General features: G+C 43.5%; 1 protein-coding gene and 1 non-coding gene across 2 annotated transcripts in view; one reads left to right on the top strand and one right to left on the bottom strand.

Moving 5' to 3' along the window:
• Positions 1-17,544, top strand: part of TNFSF11 (TNF superfamily member 11) — a 34,355-nt gene extending 16,811 nt beyond the window's left edge. Inside the window, exons 3-5 of the mRNA XM_059995975.1 lie at positions 11,477-11,522; positions 11,603-11,701; positions 17,123-17,544. Coding sequence (XP_059851958.1) covers positions 11,477-11,522; positions 11,603-11,701; positions 17,123-17,544 — 567 coding nt within the window. The remainder of the gene's footprint in view (positions 1-11,476; positions 11,523-11,602; positions 11,702-17,122) is intronic.
• A 9,334-nt stretch (positions 17,545-26,878) lies between these two features.
• On the bottom strand, positions 26,879-26,985 carry LOC132413973 (U6 spliceosomal RNA). The gene has a single exon (XR_009516857.1). It is a non-coding gene; the product is annotated as a U6 spliceosomal RNA (small nuclear RNA).
• Positions 26,986-27,500: the final 515 nt, after the last annotated feature.

Raw genomic sequence — 27,500 nt, 5'->3', positions numbered from 1 at the left:
AGGTGTTTTAAGCATCCTAAGAAGAGTTGAGGGCCACTGGAGGACAGGGGAGCCATTGATGAATGAATGACTATATTTAAGAGGTAGGATTCAGCCTGTGTCGTGTGGAGAAGACGGGTCTTGGAAGTTGCAGAGAACAGTCTGTATCTGAGATGACCTGACAATAAATGTTTGCTTGAACTTTCTGAGATTCAGGGTCTGGAGAGGTCCATTCTCTCGTAGCTTCCTCATCACGAGGGTGCTACCCCAGTCCTTAGTCATTGCCCTTTGAGAACACTAGGTGGGAATAGCAGCAGTAGCAGCAGTAAAAATAATCTTGATAATTATAAACTGTAAGGCTTATCTTCATCAGAAAGTTGAGGTGAACTCAGAATCTCTTCTCCTCGGTGCCTGTACCTGCTTCTCATCTGATCTACCCTTTTGTGGTGAATTACTATGATATTATCTCCATCACCCCGAATCAGAAGCCAGAAGATGGTCTTAGACACTTACTCATTGGCTTTTCACCTCACCCCCGTCCTGGGAATTCTACCTCCTTACTAAACCTTCACATACTTTACTCTGTGTCACTGCTGTTGTCACCTGAACACAGGTGTCACCGACACCATTGTCATTTTGCATCTGGACCACTGCAAGTGGTCCTACTGAGTAGGTCCTACCCCATCCTACTCACATTACCTCCAGTCCATCCTCTCCACAGCTGAGTGACTTCTCAAATTCAGATCTTACTTTTCTACTTAAGGAAATCCTTTGGTGGACCCCCTATAGTCATCAGGATAAAGTCTGAGCTGCCGAACACACAACACAAAGCCTTTAGTGTTCTGGAACTCTCCTTCCAACGCCAGCCTCTCCAGGCTCATTACCTTGTGGTTCCATCTCCTCACCCCACCTCAGCTTGTGCTCAGTGGACCCACCTCAGGAAGGTGCTAGAAGTTCCCTAACCTGGCTGTGCCCTTCCCCACCCCACCCCCGCCCCCCTGCTACAGCCATAAACACAGTGAAGGCAGAGAGGATATCCGTCCAGGACACGCAGCATCTTAGCATCCTGCAGAGCATCTGGCCCTAGCAGCCATCAGTGAGCTTTGTGGGATGGATGGGTGGATGAAACGGATGGATGAATTATGGGTCTTTGCGCATGTTCTTTATGTGCCATTCCAGGCTCTTCTTTGTGTACAGTTTTCTAATTGTCTTTCAAAATTTAGCTCAGGCATTACTTCCCAAAGAGTCCCCCAATGATGCCCACCTGCCCACCTTTGGGGTTAGGGGCCCCTTTTGTGCACATCTAGGGCTTCTTGTATTCACCCCATCATAGCATTGACCCCAGGAGCCGGGTGTGGGTCTGACTCACCCAGATGTGAGCTTTCCAAGGACAGAGACTATGTGATGTTCGGTTTCTCCAGCCAATGACAGGTACAGTGAGTAGGCGCTCAGTTAATGTTTAAAGAACACGTTTAATGAACACATGAGTGATCTGTGCTCATCCCTGCTCTTGGTGTCATCAGTTGGCTGGTTGTTTAATATTGTCGGAAGCTATAGCCACATTACCAGTGCCTGGAAGATTCTCATCAAGGGGTGGAGGTCGCTCCCAAGTGTGGTGTTTTTCCTGCTTCTTCAAGAGGGAGCGTCTTCCCTCTTTGGGGCATGAACACCATATAGGGACTTTGAGTCTGGAGGACCTTCACAGCCATCCTGCCCCTTCCCTCCCTGGCCTCACTGGTCCACGGTGGCTGGCCTGGTACCTCTGTTCCCCTTTATCCATTTGTAGCAGTCAGAAATACTGGGGAAGAGTCGATGTGAGAGTAAGCTTTCTACAGAGGAGATAGGGCTTTGTGAATGTCAGAAGTTCTGCCAATGTGAGGTGGCATAATTATGTTTCAAGTGGCAGAAGAGAGCAGAGACGTGGTAAATAGCACGGTTAGCCCAAGATTCCCCACTGCAGTTACCCTGCCAAGCCCTTAGATGAAACTTTATAAATGAGTACGCTAGCTCAGAACACTGTAAAATCGGGCTCTTTATGAAGACTAATATTGCTGTCATAGGGCTGCTTTATGAAAACCCGAAGGGACCTTTACCTAGAGCAGAAACTTCCTCATTTAAACCATGAAGGTTAAACAATAAAAACTAATTTTCTATTCCCAGCATAGCCATCGCCCTGCCGGGAAAGCATCACTCTGCTTTAGGAAAACAAGGGTACCGTATTCTTTAGCCCTTCGGTGGGTAGAGTACATTACGTGTGTGCAAAGACAAGTCTTTTCCAATCAGCAGACTTCTTTCTGGTAGAAATGAGCCCTCGCTGACTGTACTCGGGGTGGAAGGAGGAGGCCAGTCCACATTTTTCTTGGTAAAGCTCTTTCTTGAGAATTTCCAGAGATGGTCGTGGGTTGGTGGCTGATTCAGTGAGGAGACAAAGAGATGAGGGGGCTCAGAGCGGGGTGCATGAGGGCGGGGGAGATAGAATCCTGTGGAGAGGACTTTGGCTTTGAGAGAATTTTTTAAATCAGTAGTTCATAGTAAGAAATAAAGAATTTTAGGGACGAGAGGGTAAAGTTACAAATTCAAGTCTCTCACCTTCAGGATTAGGGGGGCTTATGCCTTATCTACTGTCTCCCCAGCCCCGACACTTGCTGGACCCTGGGCCCCTCCTAGCTCCCCCTCCCCTCCCCTCCCCCTCCCCTGTGGGGATTGGCTGGGAGCTGCCCTTCCCCCTTCCCAATGCTCCTGCCCTCTCCCTGCTGGTGCCCGGTGCCCTGTAGGGCTCTGCTCCGGGGGATCTGGGCTGAGAAGCACAGGCTCCACTCTAGCTGAATGACATGTATTTAGGCGACAGAACCTTAATGTCTCCTGCTCTTAAAGTTCTTTGCTTTGAGGTGTTTTCAAACTGTCACCATTGACTCTTCATGACAGGCTGGGGGGGCCTCCAGCTCCATCCAGGTGCATACAAAGTGTTCCCGCATGTCCCGTGGACTGGAAGTTCCACGTGAGCTTTCGGAGAGCAGGCAAGCGAAGCTAAGGCATCAGTTCTAATCCTGTCTCTTTAGTTGCTCCACAACACCTGGTGGCTATTGTTTCGGTGCCTTGTGAGCCAAGAATGCCAAGGGAAAAAAAAATCTTTACAATTAAAGATGAGCTATCGATAAGACAGCAAGACATTTCTCCAGGGGAGCAGTTGTACGCCAAGTCTGCATGGATGGGAGGGCAGGAGACCTGCAGACAGAAATAACTCTAAGTAGTTCTGTGTGGCTTGAGTGTCCAGAGTGTCCTCAGGGGTGATGGAGTTTGGGGGTGCAGGGGAGGAATAGCTGGAGAGTCTGGAATGGTAACCAGCCTGGTCGTGCAGGGCCTTATAAGCCCAGGTAAGGAACGTAGACTTGTTCCTGAAGTCTGCAGGCAGCCCCTGGTGGGTTTTCAGAAGAGAAGGGACTTCACTGACAGAGGAATGGATAAAGGAGATGTGGTATATATACACAGTGGAATATTACTCAGCCATAAAAAAGAATGAAATAATGCCATTTGCAGAACATGGATGGACCTAGAGATTGTCATACTAAGTAGTATTTGTAGTATTGTCATACTACAAATGAACTTATTTACGAAACAGAAATAGACTCACAGACATGGAAAACAAACGTACGGTTACCAAAGGGGGAGTAGGGGGAGGGATAAATTAGGAGTTTGGGATTAAAATATACATACTACTATATATAAAATAGATAACCAACAAGGCCTTACCGTATAGCAGAGGGAACTATATTCAATATCTTGTAATAACCTATAAGAATTTTTAAAAACCTTTCAAAAAAGAAGAGAAGGGGCTTGCTCGCATGCGGACTTTCTGATGCTCACTCTAGCAGCAATGGACCAGTTGGAGGAGATCAGGAGATCAGGAGAGGAGGTAGGAGGTTATTATTGGAATCCTAATGAGAAATGATGAAAGCTTGAAGGAAGGCAGTGGTCCTCTGGCTGGAGAGGAGAGGATGGATTTCTGAGCTATTTACAAGGTGGAAGTCTGCAGGATTTCTCTGCAAGATTAGGAAACTGCCTATTCATTTTCAGAAGCAACCCACATGTGGCATTTATGTGCTAACTCAGCTGATGAAAACACTATTCTTGTAACTAGGTTGGAGAAGAATTACAGGAAGGGTATCATTCAGATGTTAAAATGAATGCATCACATATGTTAACAGTGTAGGAACCCTGTATTATATCTGGCAAACGGGGTGTTAAATCCTTGTTCAACCAGCCAGATGTCCCTGCAGCTGCTACTGGGATTGCAGGGGGAGCCAGCCACCTGAGACCCCAGGTAGGAGCTGGTGCCAGTGGTTTCTGGAAGCATCTGGCTAGACAAATTGTTTCTCCTGTGCTGATTGACAGGTCCCACACGGATCACACAATTCACATCACAATGAACAGGTGGGATTTTCAGTCTGATAAGGCCAGACTCCAGGAACTTGACCTTTTTGCAGGGAATCTTTACAGCTGGGAGTGTCCTCAGTGCAAATTTAAATCTATTTATACATATGATTTTGTAAGACCAAAAAAAACCCACTTCAGTCAAACAAACTGAGGCCAATTTAATAACATTCGCTCTTGAATTGCTATGCTGTCAAAGTCTTGTTTGGGGCAGTTATCCAGCTGAGTTTGCAAAGGCTGGCTTAAGCGTTTGCTGTAAATGTTTATTTTTTATTTTTTTGGCGGTACGCGGGCCTCTCACTGTCGTGGCCTCTCCCGTTGCGGAGCACAGGCTCCGGATGCGCAGGCTCAGCGGCCATGGCTTACGGGCCCAGCCGCTCCGCGGCATGTGGGATCTTCCCGGACCGGGGCACGAACCCGCGTCCCCTGCATCGGCAGGCGGACTCTCAACCACTGCGCCACCAGGGAAGCCCTGCTGTAAATGTTTAAATTAACCTGGAGCTAAATTCCCATAATTACTCAAAAGAAGTTGAAAGTACTGATAGGTGTTTATATTTATTCTTACGGAGTACAATCTCTCCTAAGTGGCTTTGATATATCAAGACTGAGCCAGTTCTGGGATGTCTCCCTCCTCCCTCTTTTGAAAAAAGTTCCCAGAATATATATATATATTTAAATGTTGAGCCTTCTTTTAATTTATTTATTTTTACTTTTGGCTGTGTTGGGTCTTCGCTTCTGTGCGAGGGCTTTCTCTAGTTGTGGCAAGCGGGGGCCACTCTTCATCGCGGTACGCGGGCCTCTCACTGTCGTGGCCTCTCTTGTTGCGGAGCACAGGCTCCAGACGCGCAGGCTCAGTAGTTGTGGCTCACGGGCCTAGTTGCTCCGCGGCATGTGGGATCTTCCCAGACCAGGGCTCGAACCCGTGTCCCCTGCATTAGCAGGCAGATTCTCAACCACTGCGCCACCAGGGAAGCCCCAAAAATATTTTTTAAAGATGTCCAAGGGAGCCTGTGCCAGCAGTCTCCCTGTCACACTCCTGGGAATTGTACTTCTGGGATGTTGAATTCAGGAGAAGTTAAAGAGCAGCAGTCCTAGAGACCACAGTTACACAATCATATTGATCTTTTGTGTACTTTCTTTCTTGGAGGAGAAATTGTGAAATCCCAACATTTTTTCTATGAGTGAAATAAGAAGTCGAAATTTTTTAAAAAAAAGGAAAGAAAAATCATACCGGTTGTTTTCTTGTCTGTTCAGATGTACTCGGACAGCAAAGACGAAAAGTCAGCGCAGTCTAAATAGGAAGATACCACAAGGAGCAGATTTTCAAATGTTGTGAAACTTCCGCATCTGTCTTGTTTTTAGACTTTGGAGTTGGGGGCAAAACGGCAGTTTCAAATCTGCGAGGTCTGGCTGTGGGAGCCCAGGCTTGGCAATGTTAGACAGTGTCCACTAGGTGGCAGTATGTCAGAGGATTTCTTCTATCCTTGAACTGGCAGCGATTGCTTTGGCTGTCTACCAGTAGGTCGGTTTTCCTTTTTGTCCTGTTTTGAAGGGTTAAATGAAGCTCTCATAATTTAGGCGCAAATTATGCTTATTTAAGAAATGCATAAATTCGCTGAAAAGCCTACTTGTTACAGTGTGACCATAAATAAGTTCCTTCATTCATGGGATTTTTCTTAGTAACTTACAGGTGATCCTAATGGTCATGAGTAGGTTTTGGGAATCAGGGGGTGGTTCTCTTTGTCCTTGCATGTGACAGATGTTAAACATGCTTTATTCTGAGAAGGTAGATCGCTGATCTTCCTGGGGAGCAGGGCATTGGGTTCTCTTTAGTAGCTTTCAGCCAAGAGAATATCGCACGGAGGGCTGTCTGCCCAGCTTTCTCACCCTGGAAACTGTTTCTGGCTTCTGTTGGAGGCTCTTTGCTGGGAGGTGTATCAGAACCGCCTATACTTCTTTATGCAAAGCTGTGGGCATTCTGAGAGTGTAGACAACATGTGAGTGCACTGAACGTGCATCCAGAGAGTTAACTTTTTTTTTCTAATTTACAGCTGGATATAAAATAAGATAAAACACATATAACATTTTTTAAAAGATCTCTTTCATGTGAATAATTTGTTCAGAGGAAAGGAGTTAGGATGTTCTTTGTAGTGTCTTCCCCAAATTATTAATAGATGAATCAGAACTTTCTGCATTCAAAGAAACCAGAAGCAATGTCTGAATGATTCAATTTGGGACTAAAGAACTCTGCAAATTTTAAAACACTCTAATTAATGGGACAAAAGAAGAGGACTACTGTGGATGAAAATAAACGTAAGTGCAAAGCTTAGGAAGTAAATGGAATTGTCTGTTGGGGTGAAGTTTGGGTATTCCTTTAGAAGACTTTCTTATAATTTTGAAAATTAAAAATATTAGGGGGCCATTCAAGAGAAAACCGTGCTTGGTATGTACGTAGCAAAGTATCTGAGCTTTGAGAAAAATGACCAAACGAGTGGCCCTGCTCTGTGGAGTGGCCTTGCTGGAGTCACATTTGGAGACGTGAGGCCCCCACGTCCAGGGCCCTCATGGCTTACCAGTCATGGCAGGTTCTGAGCCTGCTGTTTTCTGAAGCCCCCTCCCCAAGAATTCTGAGACCATATTTCCTGATGTTGAGGTTCCTTTTTGTCAGATCCCTGGTCAAGGTGGGTCTCCTTTCAGAGTTTCTACTTCAGGGAGGGGACCACCCTCTAAGAATTTCCTGACAGGTATAGAGAGGGAAAAAAAATTCCTTCCCTCTCCCCACTTAGGTTCACCAGTCGGGACCCTGTAAATTAGACTGACAAGAGATAAATAATAGAAGAAAAGCATACCAATTTATTTAATGTAAGTTTTATGTGACGCAGGAAATGCGTCATTAGGAAATGAAGACCCACAGGAATAGTTAAGCTGAGTGGTTTCTATACCCAGTTTGGTGAAGGGTGGCAAGGTGTAGAAAAATGAGACAGGACAGGACAGGACAGGGTCTGAGCTCAGGATGGTAAACTGGGGGAAACGGAGCAAGGCCTGTTGCTTCAGATTCCTCTAGGCGTCCTCCCGTCTTAAGAGATGAAGATGCTCCTTTCTTCCCAGTGGTAAGGCACTTCTCCCGTGAGGGTCTGTGACCTGCTTCAGGGGAGAAGGACAAAGCCAGGTAGTCCTTCCTGCCTCTGCCATTTCCCAGAATCCTTTAGCTTAAAGTATTCCACTTGCCAAAGCACCATATTTGGGGGTAGCATGTCCTGAACCCCATCCCAGGCCACTGATACTTTCCTGCCAGCTTCCAGGAGTAGACTCGTTGACCACATCTTGTGAAGGGGGGTGGGCTGATAGCTCTAGACGAGGACTGGGAAGGTGTAGGCTCAAGCCCCAGAGCTATTAGGGGCATCCTTATTCTCCCTTGGCCTCCATTTTCCAGTCTGAAAAGTGAGCTTAGTACTAGTTACCCAGCCTCTGATTCTAACGTGAATCCAACGGGGTAACACAAGGGGAGATAGTTGGCTTTTTGCTGGCTGCACATGTAAGGGATGATTTAATTTTCAACACTTGGAATATATATAAATCGTGAGGATATAATAAATCTAGGACTAAATAGAGCTGTCGCCAAGCAACCATTCACGGACATGCTCAATTAGTAATAATGTTTCTCAACGCCTGCTGCATATTAGAATCACCTGGGGAGGTTCTTGTAAAAAGCTACCAAGTCAATATCAGACTAATTGAGTTAGACTGGCTGGAGTTGGGCCAGGGTACCCTAAAACTGTAGTCTTCGCAGAATGTTATGTTCCTGGTTGATATCTGTGCACATAACAATGATCTTGAGTTCAAAAGATTGGGGTGGGGTAGGGATATAAGAACAGATACTGAGACTACATTTTTTGTAGCCTGAGCTATAGACACATCACGTACTTTGTTTTTCATGTGGAAACTTCCCTATAGGGTTTCATGAGAGGAATTGCAATTCTTGGATACCCAACAATACATAACATGAAAGCAGCATTACCTCATCGGCCTTTAGCTCAAGTTTTAATTCATCTTGGGTCATGACACACTTTTTTTTTTTTAAGCAGACATTGAAAGTGTTTCTGAATGGCACTGGTTATTGAATTTTCTTGAAAAGTTTCCGTGACAGCTCTGACCTAGCACCTGCTGATTAAATGGGCAGGAGAAGTTCATTCCCAGGTAGGAGAGAACAAACTCTCCCTGCCCACTTAATCAGTGACTTTTGTCTGCTGCTCCTTTGGCCTGGTCTCAAGCTTCAAGAAAATCTCAGATTTGCTCATCTCTGAAATCTTTTGGGATGTGAGAGGGATTGCTCTTCTCAAATGGAGGCCCCAGGTCAGCAACACCAGCTCGTCTGTTAGAAATGCAAATTCTCAGGTCCCGCCCCAGACCAAGCAGATCAGAAACACTGTGTTTCAACAAGCCCTCTGGGAGATTGTGCTGCGTGTTCAAGGTTGAGAACCACGGAGCTAGCAAAATGGATCTTACCTTGTCTTTCTCAATAATGTGTGCTTTTCTCGATAGAAAAGCACCAAGCAGGCATTTGTAGGCATATGTCATACTTTGCTTTGCTTCCTTCTTCCCTCTCCCCTCTTCCTTCTGAGGATGAGGCAGATCGGGGCTAGAGGGAAAATGAGGGGTAGCTTTAAATCTCTGAAATACTGTCATCCAGGTACCTATTTTTGGTTTTTTTTTGCGGTACGCGGGCCTCTCACTGTTGTGGCCTCTCCCGCCGCGGAGCACAGGCTCCAGACGCGCAGGCTCAGCGGCCATGGCCCATGGGCCCAGCCGCTCCGCGGCATGTGGGATCTTCCCGGACAGGGGCACGAACCCATGTCCCCTGCATTGGCAGGCAGACTCTCAACCACTGCACCACCAGGGAAGCCCCAGGTTCCTATTTGTTCCAATCTTTAAAGAGATAGTAATCAGATAAAGTTACATTATATATACATATATAAGTATATAAAGAGATATACAATGTCTAAAGATATATTGTATCATAAATGTATAAAGCTATATACAATGTTTAGTAAACATTGTGTGTGTATATATCTCCATTATAAATGTTAAAAAGATATATACAATCAATAAAGATACACTATATATATATTATATATGTAATGTATTATGTATTTATAAAGGTAAAAGATACACTGTGTATATATAAATGTATAAAGGTATACACAGTGTATAATAGGTACATTGTGCATATATAAATCCCTGTTGTGAATGCAGGGAAGACTAAACTAGGAAATTCCAGAAATCAGGGTACCATTGGGAATCCAAAGATCATGAGAAAAGACTTGGGAGATTGGCAGTCAGCAGGGGAGAGAAATAAATCTTGGATGGAGTGGGGAGAGGAACAAAGCCTGGTAAGGGCCACTGCACTGCACAACCTAAAAGAGCCAGCCATCATTTGCCTGGAATTTCCTGCAGAGATGCTCCCAGGGCTGTGCAGGGCAGTGCCCTGGGTCAAAGGCAAGGGCAGGAAGTAGCCTTGGATGAGGCTGTAAAGTTTCCTTCTAAAAGTCAGTCATGCTGTGACTTCTTTAGGATGTTAGAATAGGTAACTGAAGACAGCTGTGCTATCCTCCAAGGGTCTTTAAAAATAGAATTGAGGGGCTTCCCTGGTGGCGCAGTGGTTAACGGGGCTTCCCTGGTGGCGCAGTGGTTCAGAGTCCGCCTGCCGATGCAGGGGATACGGGTTCGTGTCCCGGTCTGGGAGGATCCCACATGCCGCGGAGCGGCTGGGCCCGTGAGCCATGGCCGCTGAGCCTGCGCGTCCGGAGCCTGTGCTCCGCAACAGGAGAGGCCACAACAGTGAGAGGCCCGCGTACCGCAAAAGGAAAAAAAAAAAAAAAAAAAAATAGAATTGATTCTCTTCTCTCTTGGGGGTCTTGAAGGCAGAGAGAAGAATCAATGTAATTTTACCACTAGAACCCTTCCAAGTGTTAACAGTTAAGTTTTGTTATAGCCTCTACCTATCTAACTATCAGCTATCTCAAAGCCCTTCTCTCCAGACATTCCAAGAACTTAAGCTATCTGGCTTATCTCTCAAACATCATGAGGGGGTGGGGTAGTTAGCATGGACGGTCACCCCAATAACAGAGAAATGAGGAATCTCTCCAGAGTGTTTCTAGTAGTATTTAGATGTATGGAGTTACCATACATCTGCTGAGTGCCTACATGCATCATCTCATTGAGTCTTCACAGCCACCGATGATAAAGGTGCTGTTAATATCCTCAGTATTTGTAGGTGACTGAGAAGGGGTTTGAACTGAAGTCAAAGCCTGAAGTTCCCTCCACATCACTTTACTATTTAATGGTAGCTAAGGTCTTGATTCAGGTGGGCCTGCAGTTACTTATTGGACCCTTCATTGTCAGGGCTCAAATTGAGGTATGCAATTACCTACGTTCTTTATGTACTTGAGTTCTTTCTTTTACTGGCTTGCACTTCTAAACCTCTATTTGTGGCAATATTTTAAGCTAATGATTGGTAATCTAAAAAGCTCTTAGACTTCCATGTGGTACTTTAAATACACTGTGACTTTTTAAAATAAAAGATTAACCACTGGAAACCAAGCATCTTTCTCTTTCTTATGGGCTGAGCTTCAACATTTAACAGGAATTCACTAATGAAACAGACATAAAAAGAGACTCTCTAAAAATTTAAGAGGGTCATATATTCTGTGGTAATTGTTATGTTCCTAGTTAACTTCATCTCCATTTGTGTACCTGCTACAAATGTTTAACTATGTTCAGTGATTCCGTGTTTTATAATTTACATTGTCTTTTATTTCCTCTTATTGTCCAAAGTATTTTATTGGATGGTATGTGTGTAGTCTACTTTTTAAGCACATCAACATAATTCTTTGGGGTGAACTTCCCTTTATAGCTACTTAGAACATCAAGAAATTTTACTGCCTGTGTACTTCCGGCATATTTTGAAGGAAAGAGGATTAATTTATTGTATGTCCGACAGTCCTGAATTCTTAACTGCTTTATCAAAAGAGTGTATAAATAAAATTCTTTTTTCTTTTTATTGCAGGAAATGCAACATATTGTTAAATCACAACACATCAGAGCAGAAAAAGGTAAGCATGGATCTGTATAAATATTTGAAAACCCCTAGGGTGACTCCTCTTTGAGCTAACATGGCTTCTCTCATCTCCAGCCATGGTGGAAGGTTCATGGTTAGATCTGGCCAGAAGGAACAAGCCTGAGACTCAGCCCTTTGCCCATCTCACGATTAATGCCATTGACATCCCATCAGGTAAGTTCCATTTATATCCAGCCTGAAAAATATTTCAAGAGTAAGTCAGAAAGAGAAAAACAAATACCGTATGCTAACACTATATATATGGAATTAAAAAAAAAATAGTTCCGATGAACCTAGCGGCAGGACAGGAATAAACACGCAGACATAGAGAATGGACTTGAGGACACAGGGAGGGGGAAGGGTAAGCTGAGACGAAGTGAGAGAGTGGCATGGGCATATATACACTACCAAATGTAAAATAGATAGCTAGCGGGAAGCAGCTGCATCGCATAGGGAGATCAGCTCCGTGCTTTGTGTCCACCTAGAGGGGTGGGATAGGAGGGGTGGGAGGGAGGGAGACGCAAGAGGGAGGGGATATGGGGATATATGTATACATATAGCTGATCCACTTTGTTATACAGCAGAAACTAACACAACATTGTAAAGCAATTATACTCTAATAAAGATGTTTTAAAAAAGTCATTTATCAGCCCATCTGAATACTCAGACCTATTCTTAGCCTGTTAGCAAAATTTTGAGAGCCCTTAACTTCTAGACCAGAAGAAAGATCATCTATTTCCACATCATGGAAACAGTGATTCTCGATCGTGCCGGAATGGACATCATCACTATATTCATTTTCAGATCATCAGAGTGAGTTTATTTTAAAAGACTGCTAGTTGAGGTTGCATAACTGGGAAGGATAATCCCGTGTTATACTCATCTCTATTTTTCCAAGCAAAAGTTGACACATCCCCATTGCTGGCCTGTGAGGTGCATGAATTCCTGCAGGTAGTCATATCCTCAGCCATCTCCTGCAGAGTTCCAGGCAGGAGCTCAACAGAGTGATATTTAAGAGGCAATAGCCCTCTAGAAAATGAGACATACTCGTTCTCCAGGGACTTATCGTTTTTTTCTGGCTAAGAATTTAGCTCAATAGACTGGAGACCTCATTATCTTTTGGAAGTGAGGAAACCCAGAGCTCTATGTCTACATCTACCTAATGTACCAGTGATTTCCATCATATAATCCCCACTGGTTACTTCACATCGGGTTAGGTGAGCATCAGAAAGGTCACAAAGAACATTATGATGGAGTGACAATGGAATATTATTGTTATTATTCTTACACCATTTATACACACACTTTGTATCAGGCATTTTGCTCTGTATTCATTATCTCTAAACCTTACTACAACCCTGCAAGGTAGTGATTATCATTCAGATTTTGCAAACAGGGAAACCATGGTCCACCTAGTGTTAAGTTATCTGATCGAGGTTACAACGTGGCAGGATTAGAAGTTGAATTCCACTCTAGCTGATTCGCAAGTCCATGCTTTTTATACTATAGGTTATTACATAAGTATCTTGTGGCCTGTTGCCTTTGTCAGAGGGGAATAAATTCAGAGCGCTTGTGTTCCTCTTTTCATGAAAGAAGTAGATTAATGTGGTTTTAATAGCAGGGCGTCTCAAGTCTGCCGGCCTGGGTTTGAGGTCCCACCGTACTACCTGGCTGGGTGACCTTGTGCAAATTATTGGAATCCTTTGTGTGTCAGCTTCTTCATGGGGATGGTAACAGTTTGTACATCATGGGGCAGCTATAAAGATTTAATGAGGTTGTATACTAAAATGCTTATATGGAAGTGGGCCTATAGTAAGAACTTAGTGAATGTAATTTGTCATTATTTAAAGTTTAATTAAATCATTTTATATATTCTATTTCTTGTTTTACAAAAATGATTCAAGGCAAGTTCTTCTTAGAGTTAAAAAAAATCCAAGTTTTAATAAGCAGTTTTGAAGCTACTAATATAGTATGGGCCACAAAGGAATTTTTCCTGACTACAGACATAGAAAGGAGAAACCAACTCTTTGATTTTTAGATTTTCCTAAACTATCTATACTGTCCCAGATATTGGCTTCATAAACAAATTCTCCTCTCTCTCTCTCTCTTTCTGTGTGTGTGTGTGTATGTGTGTGCCTTATGGTGGAACTACACTAATTTTCTGAGTGGAAAACTATTTTGCATGTTAGCAAAGGCAATCAAATTAATACTGATCTGTCAGCTGTGCGTGCGGTAGTCTGCATTTATCTTTTCAGTTCATTTTAAATGGCATATGATAAATACGGCATTAGACCGTGTGCCAAAGTCTATTTGGCAATAGCAAGCATGCTTTAGTTACATAGCTCTCCCTCCAGGCACCTTGCATCAAATCATTGCCAAAAAGAAGGCAAAACTCCTGGTTATTTTATGATGGTTATTGAGCTTGAGACAGAGTGAAATGAGTGAGTGTATGCTTCTGTTTAAGAAAATAGAATTTGCTCCTCTGGCTTGACCAATGACTCCTTGAGTCCATTTATCTCCCAGTCTGGATACTTCAGAGGAAGACGGCTTTAATTTTGCATGTTCATTCGGGGCCTCTGTTCCATACTTATTTGTACTTATTTACACATAAGAAAGAAATCAGAATCTGCCTTATACTGACTGTATTTCAAAGCTTCTCGAATAAAATGCATTGGGGAGTATTTTGTGAGGTCAGGATTCATGGCTTTCTTAAGGGCAGCTCAGGCTAAGTATCTGGAGAGACTTCTCTAATGTCTAATAGCAGTGACCCTAGGGGCTGGGGCAGCTGAAGGTCGTCTAGTGATGGAAGCCCAGGCTTGCTGTGTGAGGTCCTCCAACCTGATAGGGGGGCTGTTCTCATCTTTTCTCCCACTATCGCTATTCATGAGCTCTCCAGTTCACACGGACGGCTCTTCTCCCTTTTCCTCTGCGTGCTGTGTGCATTCCGTTCTTTGCTCGAACAGTTTCCTTCGATCACAATCCTCTCCCTTTTCTCAGCCCGTCCACATTTGACCCAAGCCCTCCCTGCCCTCTGTCACTGGGCTGAGTTCACGTGGTCGCCACTAATTTCTGCAGCTTCCACTTGGCAGGTACTTTAACTGAACTTCAGCCATGGGCTGTGTGACCTGCAGAAATGAAAATGTTATAGTTTTCATTTGGTGTGCCCATTTCTTCTTTTCTCCTCTACAAAGTGCCTTGAGGGTATACTGCTTGATGCATTTCTTAACTGTGGATAGAGTGAATGCCCGTAGAAAGCACCATTCAGATATCTACTAAATGACGAAATTGATCAGCGAATGGATAAATATAGGCATGTTTAGAAGGATATAAGGACACTCCTTCCACTTGACTTGAGCTAACAACAGGAGTGGTATGCGGTCAGGGTTTCTGTGTTCTCCTCTCTCTTTCATATCCTTCCCTGCCTTTCCTGGACTGTATCTCTGAGCCCTTGGTCTAACGCTAGCTGATCACCTGTCGAGAGGGTAGACGTCACCTTAGTCTTTCTGCTGCTATCTGTTAAGGGCCGTCATAGGAGATAAACTATAAGACCGATAATTGATTGCATGAAGGATTGAATACAAGAGTAGGGGAAGAAGGAGGTAACCATGGGATGGTTTGAGATAGGAAACACCTTGAGTTTTTTGTAGCTCTGTCAATGGTCTAGGTGGCTGTTTACCAGCCTGGAGAAGTTACTTTGCTAGTGTTCATGAGGATGTGATGCATAGAGTCTTACAGTCTCATTTTGACTCACTTGGGACCATGGAATGATATTTACATTTGGGATGCTTTAATTTAGGATGATCAGAGGTAGGACCTCAGATGAAAAAGGGCAGGGCGCTGTGCTGGGTTCTGGAGGCAGCAGTGCCTGTGATGGCTTCTCAGGCGTGCTGGGGCGCCCTCTTGTGGATACGATATGCAGTTCAGGAAATCTGTCCTGTCCCTGAGCACAGGGATTGAAACCATTGGCTTCTTTGCCTTTGCAGGCATGTCTAAGGATGGGGGGTTGCCCCATCATAGCTTGGACCCCGCTGCATTTTTTTTCTTCCACTTACCCTACCATCTAGTTGGTTCTGGAACAGCCTGGTATTGAGGTCCCCAGACCATATCCCAGCTGCCCAGTAGCCCTCCGGGGACAATAGAACATTATCCTTTTCGTGGCTCTCCAGAGTAAGATGCAGGTGTTCAAGTTTTCCCAGGATTCAGGCCAGTCTTGAAAGTTAGCCAGTGTGGGTTTCTGGTTCTACAAAGATCTCCCAAGGACCCACTCTAGCCAAAGTGTTGTCAGCTCTGATGGATCCGTGGAATCCAGTTTAAGTCTAAATTCTGTGGGGGATTTCTCTTGGGTGACAGGCGGCAAAGAACTTCTCCCTGGCTGCAGAAACTACTCCCCACCCCATTCTGAGACTCCTCAGCTCTGTTTTGCCTTGTTGAAATCCTAGCAGATGACAAGCTTAACTTAGCATAAGTGTTTACAAAATCCTCTGGAGGAAAACTCTGGACTTTCCACAGTATAACAGCTTTTTTCCCACTAGCTGACATCTTTTCCAGTTGGCTAATAGGTATCCGTATAAATATAAATATTTGATTACTGAGGTTTATCATGGAGGTAGTCCCAATTTGTAAAGACCTAGTAAAGTACACTAAAGACCTGAAATATTCAGAGCGTTGGACACTTTGCTGACTTAGAAGATTTTCTAGAAACTTCTGCTGCTCCAGAAACAGTGACATGAAGATCGCTTGTCACATTTCAGGTGTGAGAAGGAGCTAAAGGAGAGGTCTGGTCTAATAATTAGAAGAGATTTTACCATCCTTTGGGCACAAAGGATTGCATGAAGTTGTGAAGCTGGGGAGTACAATGCCAAGGATATGTTCTTTGTGAACTTCTCTGGGGGTAGCTTTTCAGTCATGTGACCTTGGGAGGCATTTGGGCTATTGGAGGAGGGGAAAATCAATGGTGATGAGAATATAGAGTTTAAGAGTTTGACTTTTTGGTCCAAGTTGCTGTGACCCAGATTTTCAGCTCCTTCTATATACCTCTCTCCATGAATTAAAAGAGAAAGTGGGGTCACGTGGAGTGTGGATATTCTCTTCCTGTACTTGTTTCTTGCTTTCTTGTTTCAACTGCCGCTGGCTGATTCTCTTCCTTCAACCTTGAATGACCTTTATGTTTCTGTTGGCTGAATTCCTCCTTTAAGTTATCAGGCTCAGTAGCACAGCAAAATCGTTCTTGAGCCCTCTGGGAGGAAGTAATCGCTTTCCTTTGAATTCCCATTGCAATATCCACACCTTTCTTATCAGGGCCCGAGCCTTGCTTCCTGTCTGAACGTATATCATACTTATCCCTTGGGTACTATAGGCTCCTTGAGGGCAGGAAAAGTGAGATTTTGTATTTGTCCCCTCTCAGGTGCCTAGCAGAGAGCACAAGTACTTCTTAATGTACTGGTACTCCCCTTTTAGAAAATAAATTCTGAGAAATTACTCTCCCACTGGAACAATGACTGTTACAGTAGGTCTTTCTCCAACCTCATAGAATTGGGAGGATGTCCTTCTCCTTGAAGGGGTGGGTTTTAAATCACGTGCCTCTCTTTTCCTCAGGTTCCCATAAAGTGAGTCTGTCCTGCTGGTACCATGACCGAGGTTGGGCCAAGATCTCCAACATGACTTTCAGCAACGGAAAACTAATAGTTAACCAAGATGGCTTTTATTACCTGTATGCCAACATCTGCTTTCGACATCATGAAACTTCGGGAAACCTCACTGCGAATTATCTTCAGCTAATGGTGTACGTCACCAAGACCAGCATCAAAATCCCGAGTTCTCATACCCTCATGAAAGGAGGAAGCACCAAATACTGGTCGGGGAACTCTGAATTCCATTTCTACTCCATAAACGTTGGGGGATTTTTTAAGCTACGGTCTGGTGAGGAAATAAGCATTGAGGTATCCAACCCTTCACTACTGGATCCAGATCAAGATGCAACGTACTTTGGGGCTTTTAAAGTTCGAGATATAGATTGAGCCCCATTTGATGAAGCGTTTTCACGTGTTTCCTAGGATGTATAGAAAACTTTACAAACAAGCCAAGAAAGATATATGTAGCTGTGTGAGACTACTAAGAGCTATGACCCACAGGGTACGAGAAGACCCATGCCTTTGACTCTGTAGGGAGCGAATGTATTTACAGCCAATGGGAGATGTTGGACTCAAGGTGTGTTACGATCTAAGGGTTTTCTTACACAGTGGTTTTTAAATTTTGTAATGAATTCCTAGAATTAAAGCAGATTGGAGCAATTATGGTTGCCTTTTTGAAAAACTGCCTTTGGGCTATGGGAGGGGTTAATTCTCTTTCTCTAATCCGTGGTTGGGTGCCACGATGCAGCTGAAGTGGAAAGGGGGTCATCTAATTGCAAACTGATGACCATCTGAAGGGTTAAATTCTTTTGAATTGTTACATCATGCTGGAACCTGCAAATAAATACTTTTTTCTAATGAGGAGAAAAAAATATATGTATTTTTATATAATATCTAAAGTTATATTTCAGATGTAATGTTTTCTGTGCAAAGTATTGTAAATTATATTTGTGCTATAGTATTTGATTCAAAATATTTAAAAATGTCTTGCTGTTGACATATTTAATGTTTTAAATGTACAGACATATTTAACTGGTGCACTTTGTAAATCCCCTGGGGAAAACTTGCAGCTAAGGGGAAAAATGTTGTTTGCTAATATCAACTGTATGATACTTCTTCATTCTTTTTAACTTAATAGATTTTTCAGACTTCTCAAGTCTATTTCCAAAAAATTTAAATGGATGCCTTGAATAATAAGCAGAATGTTGGCCACCAGGTACCTTTCAAATTTAGAAGCTAATTGACTTTAGAAAGCTGACATTGCCAAAAAGGATACATAATGGGCTACTGGGATCTGTCAACAGTATTTATATAATTATCGAACAGGTGTTTTTTTCTACAGGTGCTGCAAATTGTAAATTTTTTTCATGGAAAAGTTATCAGTGGCTTATAGCAAAAAAAAATTCCATTTTTAATTTAGTGGAAGTTATTTTATACTATACAATAAAAACATTGCCTTAGAATGTTATTTTTTTTTTTTTGGTATGAAAATAAATTTATAGGAAAACCTGCCTTGTGATTTTGTGCTTCTCTTTTACGTCTGTCTTGCTCTGTGATCCTTTCTCTCCAATATGGTAATGTGGCTTCTATCTTTCCAAAGGTTACCGGGAGAAATGCAGATTTAATTAAAAATTAGGAACCGATTCAATTAAATTGCTGAACCTTGGAATTTGAAAAATAATTTACAAGGGATTTGTATGCAAGAATGTAGCTGATAGAACACAGAGGCTTCACCACTCAAAAAAGAAAAGTTTGTTATGCCTATATCGTGAGAAAAAATAGTCCTTTGCACAAGTTCATAAGGCCCTGCAGAACAATCATTTGACCTGGAGGAAACCCTGAACGTTGTATCTCTTACTAGTGAAGAAGCATTAATAGTGGCTGGACGCTTGTCCTCATGGAAATCTATGTGAGGGAGCCATCTAGCCCATGTTGATTACTCCACACGAGACAGAAGGAAATGAACAGCTTGGGAAGACACAGGAAGCTATAATTCAAGACACTTGCCACTTGTGGATAAATGTTTCTTGATGGTTGGAACAGGATAAAAGGAGAAAAATGGCAGAGGTTACAAAGAAAAAAATGGTCAATTCTTTTTGGGGGTGGGACTTGATCATTGACCAAAATACACCTGTTGTTTTCAAACTATCAGTAAATCTGAGGTGGATTCGTACAAAATGTCTGTTACATATCCCAATTGCTGGTCCCAAATATTCTTTGTTCAAGGAAAAATTAACTTTGACGGGCCACTGGAGAATTTCTCTACTCTCCACTGACACAAAATCTTGTTACATAGAGAGCCTTATTAGCTACCCTGGCTTCTAGAATATGACTCTATCATTTCCAAAGGTGAATAACATTCATTCATTCATTTGCTTGTTTGCTGCACATTATTTATTGAGCATCAACTATGTGCTAGGCACTGTACTGGGCACTGGGGATACTACGGCACTCCTCTTGCCCTGCAGGAAACTTCATTTCAGTGGGGAGCCAGCCTTCTAAGAGTGTGGTCATCTCCAAGTCTTGGGCATCTACAGAATGCTGTAGGAACAGAAAGGAGGCCATTGAACCCAATAATGGGGATCACAGAAGGTCTAGAAATGAAATCAAAACCGGATAGGAGGTGGGCTGAATATCCCTTCCCACGTTTAACTCAGAGGCAACTAACTTGCAGTCTCTCAAAAATGAGCTAAAACACAAGGCCTAGGGATGGAAAAAACCTGGAATCTAGTAAGAAAATACATGGTGGTACTTTGTTGCTGAGCACAGGGTTTCTCTAGTTGCAGTGAATGGGGGCTACTCTTCATTGCAGTGCGTGGGCTTCTCATTGCGGTGGCTCCTCTTGTGCCTGAGCACGGGCTCTAGGCACATGGGCTTCAATAGTTGTGGCACATGGGCTCAGTTGCTCCGTGACATGTGAGATCTTCCTGGACCAGGGATCGAACCCATGTCCCCTGCATTGTCAGGTAGATTCTTAACCACTGTGCCACCAGGGAAGTCCCAGAAAACCTTTCTTATCTGTGCTTCACAATAAAATCCTTTGAAATTTGTTAATATTCATAGCCTTTAAATTATTTTTAAATTATTTTTAAAAAGCCATAATATGACATAATCTTGTTTCTATAGGGGGCTTAGGGAGATTTCTGTGGTTATTGGTACCCCTGGAAGGAATGAGTCATTTAATGTCCTGGGTCTACCAGAATACAGGTCCTGACCCAGAAGTGGTAGACCAATTTAGTCCACTTAAATAAATCTTGAACAGATATTTTAAAATATTATTTTTAAGAGAGAAGAGTGATGAATATGTAAAGGCAGAGAAGGGAGCTGCTGGTGGCAATATTAAGCCTCCTTTTGGCTGTCCTGAACAGTTCAGATCTGGCCCAAACTTGCATATCACTCAGTAAAAGGACTCCTGAAGTTCATCAGAACCCCCGTAAATAGCACAGCAGCTCCCTTTCATTAGAGGAAGACACCCCTTAGGAGCCAGATCTCTACGGATGCCCCAGGGGACAAACATGAATTCCTTCCTGGCACACAGAGCAGTAAATATACTCTTTTCATCTCTATCTTCTTACATTTCAAGTGCCCCAGCCATGAGCCCCTCCAGCCCACCCAATTTGGCTCTGTAAAATGTACACTGCAGTCACCAGTCTTTCAAAAAAAAAAAAAAAATTCCCTTCTTATCCCAGAAAAGGGCTTATGAACTATAGTACATCCAGTTGTCAAAAATCAAGTCTATTCATGCATTTTCATGCACTTTTCTTTGCCTTGATCAATGATTAAGAAATACCTGCATTTGTTTCTTCTCTTTTACCAAATCCATGCCAGCATTAGTCCCATGGTTAAAAATTGCGAATCAGGCAGTAGTAAGACATGCTTCTTTTCAGGTTTTGAGAGCCTCCTATATATTGAACACTATGCTAGGCTATTTCCATACATAATATATTATAATCCTCACTACAATTCAATGTAATGACTGTTATGATCCCATTTTATAGACTCGTAAATAATAAGTGACATCTGGAGTGCGTGTGTGTGTGTGTGTGTGTGTGGTATGTGTGTCTATTCTAGTGATTCTGCTTCTCTCCTTTAACCTTGACTGATATACATACTCTCCAAGTCAACTAACGTGAGTATCCAGTCTACTAATTCATTCATTTAACCAAGAGTTATTTAGCACTGTTCTTTGTGTTTTAACCAAATCTAAGACTCAGTTGTCTCTTGTCTCCTACCACTTTTGATTGTCTCCTAAGTCGTGGTCATGCCTTCCAAGAGGGGTGTGAGCTGCTTCAGTACCAGGGAGGCTGTTCTCTGTGCTTCTCTTGTACTCCCAAATGTGCCAAGCAGATAAGGGAGGGGGGCAGGTGAAAAGAACTTGATACAGGCTTGTTGAGTACATGACTGATGAATTCACCTGTGTCCTCTGTCAATCGTAAGCGTCCACAGCCGAACTTGTGTGTGTAGCTCTTAACAGCCCCTTGAATTTTGGCCCCAACTTCCCGCTGAGGCTACACAGAATGGGGTGAGTGGTGGGAGGGGGAATAGAACCAATGGGGCCACGTTTATGCGTTTTTTTCAGGCCTTACATCAAATACCATGGCAAGGAGATACGACAGAGTGGAAAGCAGAGCAAATTTCATGTTTTGAGATCAGAGAGCTGGTCTTGTCCCTGCAATAACTGTCTCAAATTTTGGATCAGACACTTAATCTTTCTGTAGCTTACCTTCTATATTCACAAGATTAAAATATTTGGGTTGGCCAAAAAGTGCCTTAGGTTTTTTAGTAAAAATAAAAGACACATTTTTCATTTTCACCAAGAACTTTATTGAACAACATATTCACCCTTTTGTTCCACTACCTTCTGCCATTTTTCAGACAACTTCATAATCCCATCTTCCCAAAACTTTTTATCTTTTTGAGCAAAGAACTGTTCCAGATGCCTTTTACAGTCTTCCAGGGAACTGACATTTTTTCCACTAAGAGAATTTTGTAAAGACCGAAACAAATGGAAATCCGAAGGTGCAACGTCTGGTGAATACAGCGGATGAATGAAGACTTCCCAGCCAAGCTGTAACAGTGTTTGCCTGGTCATCAAAGAAACGTGCGGTCTTGCGTTATCCTGGTGGAAGGTTCCGTGTTTTCTGTTGACTAATTCTGGATGCTTTTCATCAAGTGCTGCTTTCAGTTGGTCTGACCGGGAGCAGTACTTGTTGGAATTAATCGTTTGGTTTTCTGGAAGGAGCTCATATTGAGGACTCCCTTCCAATCCCACCATATACACAACATCACCTTCTTTGGATGAAGACTGGCCTTTGATGTGATTGGTGGTGGTTCATTTCGCTTGCCCCATGATCTCTTCCGTTCCACATTATTGTACAGTATCCAGTTTTCATCGCGTGTCACCATTTGTTTTAAAAACGGAACGTTTTCATTACGTTTAAGTAGAGAATCGCATGAGGAAATATGGTCAAGAAGGTTTTCTTTGCTTAACTTATGTGGAACCCAAGCATCAAAGCGAATGACATAACCAAGCTGGTGCAAATGATTTTTCACGCTCGATTTGGATATTTTGAGTATGTCAGCTATCTCCCGCGTGGTATAACATTGACTGTTCTCAATTAATGTCTCAATTTGACCTCTATCAACTTCAACTGGTCTACCCGACCGTAGAGCATCGTCCAGCGAGAAATCTCCAGCACAAAATTTAGCAAACCACTTTGACACATTCAATCAGTCACAGCACTTTCTCCATACACTGCACAAATCTTTTTGTGCGTTTCAGTTGCGTTTTTACCTTTCTTGAAGTAATAAACCATAATATGCTGAAAATGTTGTTTTTTTCTTTCATCTTCAATATTAAAAGGGCTACACAGATTTCACCAATTTTGATGTCTTTTTAAAATGCATGCTGATATGACAGCTGTCACATACCATCTAACAAAATTGTTTCAAATTAAGTTAAAAATAACTAAGTGCTTCTAGAGCCATCTTACAGAACAAACCGAAACAACCTTTTGGCCAACGAATAATAATAGCGACTTCACCTGCCTTGCGTTTTTGAGAGTTCAAGTAAAACAAATGTGCAAACGTGTCAAAGGGAATAAATTATACTATGGGCTGAATCGTGTCATAATCCTTGAAGGCAGTCTGACCCGTTACTCAATTGGACCTGATTGGCATCTAGGAGCTGTCCTGAAGTCCAGCTCATTCTCACCCCCTTTGGTACCATCTCCCAACCAGAAATCATTTCTGGGGAAGATTTTAGGGGTCCATGGGATCAATTCATGTGCTGGTCTCTATGTTGACCCGGATCTTCAAATGAATTCTATTCTGATTTGACATTTCAAGTGGTTTTTCTCCTGTTGAGCTCTGGTTTCACACTCCAGAGGCTGAGCTCATCTCTTTCCAACTTTCCTTTTTCTAAAGGAAAGAAGAGAAAGGAGGAAAGGCAGAAAGGGAGTGCATTTTCATCACAGTTACAATGGATCACTTTCTCTTTCCTGCAGGCGAAGTAAAAATGTCCTTGAAGTAGCAATGAATCAGAGTCTCAGGACCAAATCCATCTTCTTCTCCCCGTCCACCGAGCACTTCTATACTTCTCGCTCTCAGCCTGGGAGAGCTGATCAGCCTTGTGGTAAAAATGAGGGGAGTCCATGGAGATGGCATCTGAGATAATTCTTCATTTCTTAAAAAAATGATTCTTTAGGGACCTCCCTGGCAGTCCAGTGGTTAAGACTCTGTGCTTCCACTGCAGGGGGTGCAGGTTCAATCCCTGGTCGTGGAACTAAGATCCTGCATGGTGTGCGTGGCATGGACAAATTAAAAAAAATAATAAAGCATTTAAAGACCACCTCCATCTAAAATCCTCACAGCCTAGAGTGTCTAGCACTTAATAAGGACTCAGTAAAATACAGAACAAAATTTGAGCCAATTTTTAGAAAAATAAAAAGTCCTAGAGAGGATCTCCGAGAGATATGTGTGTTACAGTAGAAGGAAAATTCCCCAATAAAAAGAATGGCTCATAAGGAGAAGCATTTCAGACAGCAAAGTTGGTTAGAAAAGAGATATTTTGGGGGGGTGTACATATGTGTGTTGCGTCCACGTGTATTTGGAAAGTATAACTCAGGATGCTTTTATCTGTAAGTAAGAGAGTCACCCTCAAAGTGACTTAAACAAACAATGGGGGAATTAGGAAATTTTTTTTTTTGCATAACAAGAAATCCAGCGGACGATCAGGCTACAGGTATAATATGTCAAGGCTCCAGGTCCGCTTCTTACTGTTCCCTTTGATCTGTTCTCCTTCACGTGTTGGCTTCACCCTCTTGGTGTTAGCAAAATAGTCGCAGCAGTTCCAGGCATCAAATCCGGATACAACAATGTTCAGAGGAAAAAATAATAAGCACGGCTAGCCCAGTCTCAGCCAGTGCCCTTGAGGGGCTCCCAGCAGTGAAGGGAGTAAGTTTTGCAATTCCCACAAACCGGTTTCTAGCTAGAAGCCAGATGAGAGCCGAGGAAGCTGTATGCACAGCTTCTGGAAAGCCATATTGATAAGGATTTTTTATACCACTCCTGTGTACAGAAGGCAAACTGGAGGATTTCTCTGCAGCAAAACCCCATTGAGCACTAATCCACTCACAGCTGTGTGACCTTCACCTGAACCTTTCCCTCCATGCTCACTCGGCTTAAAAGTAATGCTTTGGGGTTGGATTTCCAGCACGCACACATTTTTTCTGAAATCTGAAATACCCCTTAAATGTCCTGCTCTAGCCAATACACGAAGGATGTAATATGGAAGCTTGCTGTTCTTTTAACGTGAGCCCTTCCTGGCTTGCTAGAGGCTGGTTGTTCCAAACTTGTTTGGCTGCTCAGAACATGAGATCAGTAGTCATTCTGAGTTCTGAGATGACTGAACAATTGCTTTGGATCAACTGCACGACTGGCCCAAATGACTGCAAAAATTGGTCGTTCAGATGATGGAGAAACATGTTTCAGCTGAACAACAGTGGAATTTGTGTCAGCCAGCTGATGCGGCCAAAGCCCAGTCTGCTCTTCCTACCCGACCCCCACCTCTGCTGGCTCCCAACCCCCCTTCACAGTCCTCTCTTGACAGGATGATTTTCTAAAACACAGTCACAGTCATGACACTCACTGGAGCCGTACATCATTTCTCAATGCCAACAGACTAAGTGCAAAACGTCTACTGGCATCAACCTCTTTTTGCAAGCTTTTCTCCTGAAATCTCTGTCCCCTGGCCTCTACGGGCTATGCTCCAGTCACACCAAAATACCACCTGTTGGGAATTCCCTGGCGGTCCAGTGGTTAGGACTCTGCGCTCTCACTGCTGAGGGCTCGTGTTCAATTCCTGGTCGGGGAACTAAGATCCCACAAGCTGCGTGGTGTGGCCAAGAAACAAAAAAACCAAAAAGACAAAATACCACCTATTACCTCATTGGCCACACATGCCCTTCACACCTCTGAGACTGCGCCCGCTGCTCTGGGTGGCCTTTCCCCCTCTCTGCCTCATATCTGTCCCTTATCCTTGAATGTACAGCTCCAACATCACCTTCTGCATGAAACTTTCTTTATTCTCATGACCGTCAGCCAGCCAGTTGATCCTTCCTCTGGGCCCCTGTGGTGCTTTGGTTTAGTGCTCAAAGGTTAAATTGTAACTATTTACTTACTGTTTGTTCCCCTCACTAGAGCAGGGACTTTTTTTTTTTTTTCATCTTTGTGGGCATGGTACTCAGCCCGATGACCAGAAACTAGGGGCTGCCCAAGGAATATTTAATGAGGAAAGGAAGGGAGGGAGGAAGGAAGGAAGGAAAGGAGCGAGGGAGGGAGGAAGTAAGGGAGGGAGGAAAGGAGGAAGGAAAGGAGGGAGGGAGGGAGGAAGTAAGGGAGGGAGGGAGGGAGGGAGGAAGGAAGGGAGAGAGGGAGGGAGGGAGGAAGGGAGGGAGGGAGGGAGGAAGGAAGGAAGGGGGAGGGAGGAAGGGAGGAAGGAAGGGAGGGAGGGAGGGAGGGAGGAAGGAAGGAAGGGACGGAGGGAGGGAGGGAGGGAGGGAAGGAGGGAGCAGGAATGAAGGAAGCTGGTCAACCTGCTGTCCTAAATCCTAGTACTCCTCATTCCCCTCTCAAGTCTTATCTCTGGCCAAGAATACACATGAAGACTGAAGGTAATGAAAAGATCTGAAGGTAGCATCTGGAGGGTGTCTAGCTGCCCCAGGCAGCTCTTCAATAGCCAGCCTAAACAGCGCGAGCAACAGCCTTCTCTCCGTGGAACAGATGCTCCTCACTCAGCAAATGTTATACTGAGAGTCTTTTCTGTGCCAGTCATGTGCCAAGTGCCATTAAGAAAAGAAAAGAATTAGACATGGCCTTCAGTGGTCTACAATTTAGTTATCTCAGTCTTCTCTTCTGGGTACCTCAGATTTCATCATCCTCTTGTCTCACCTCATAAACTTTCCCTGCTCTTTAGTTCCCTGTTGTTTCTAAACCTTGGATGTCATGCACAAGGTCCCGAGAATGCCCCTATTTTCACATCTCACTGAACCTGAATGCAGAAGTCAGATGATGAGCCTCTTTTTTGTTTCTCTGGGCTTTCCTTTGCAAATCTGCTTTTCTCTCTCCTCTCTTTCTACGACTCCAATTTCATGTATATTAGACCTTTCACTCTTTCCATGTGCATCCCACACTCTCTTCTTCACTTTCCATCATTTTTTTTAAAAATATGGAACACTTCACGAATTTGCGTGTCATCCTCGCACAGGGGCCATGCTAATCTTCTCTGTATCGTTCCAATTTTAGTATATGTGCTGCCGAAGTGAGCACACTTTCCATCAGTTTTGATCTCCATGCTTCAGTCTGGGTATTTTCTACTGATCTGTTTTCCAGCTCACTAATCCTAGCCTTTACTGTGTCTTATTGCTGCTAATTCCTTTTAATGTATAGATTTTAATTATTGTATTCTTTAGTTCTAGAATTTCTATTTTTATATAAATTTATTTTATTTTATTTTATTTATTTTTGGCTGCGTTGGGTCTTCGTTGCTGCGTGTGGGCTTTCTCTAGTTGCTGTGAGCGGGGGCTACTCTTCATTGTGGTGCGTGGGCTTCTGACTGCGGTGGCTTCTCTTGTTGCAGAGTGCGGGCTCAAGGCGAGTGGGCCTCAGTAATTGCAGCGTGTGGGCTCAGTAGTTGCAGAATGCGGGCTCTAGAGCGCAGGCTCAGTAGTTGCTGTGCACGGGCTTAGTTGCTCCACAGCATGTAGGATCTTCCTGGACCAGGGCTCGAACCCGTGTTCCCTGCATTGGCAGGCAGATTTTTAACCACTGCACCACCAGGGAAG

Source organism: Delphinus delphis, chromosome 18 (assembly GCF_949987515.2).
Source record: "Delphinus delphis chromosome 18, mDelDel1.2, whole genome shotgun sequence".
NCBI lineage: Eukaryota > Metazoa > Chordata > Mammalia > Artiodactyla > Delphinidae > Delphinus > Delphinus delphis.
Note: the sequence above shows the minus strand (reverse complement) of the source record. Positions and strands in the feature narration are given on the sequence as shown.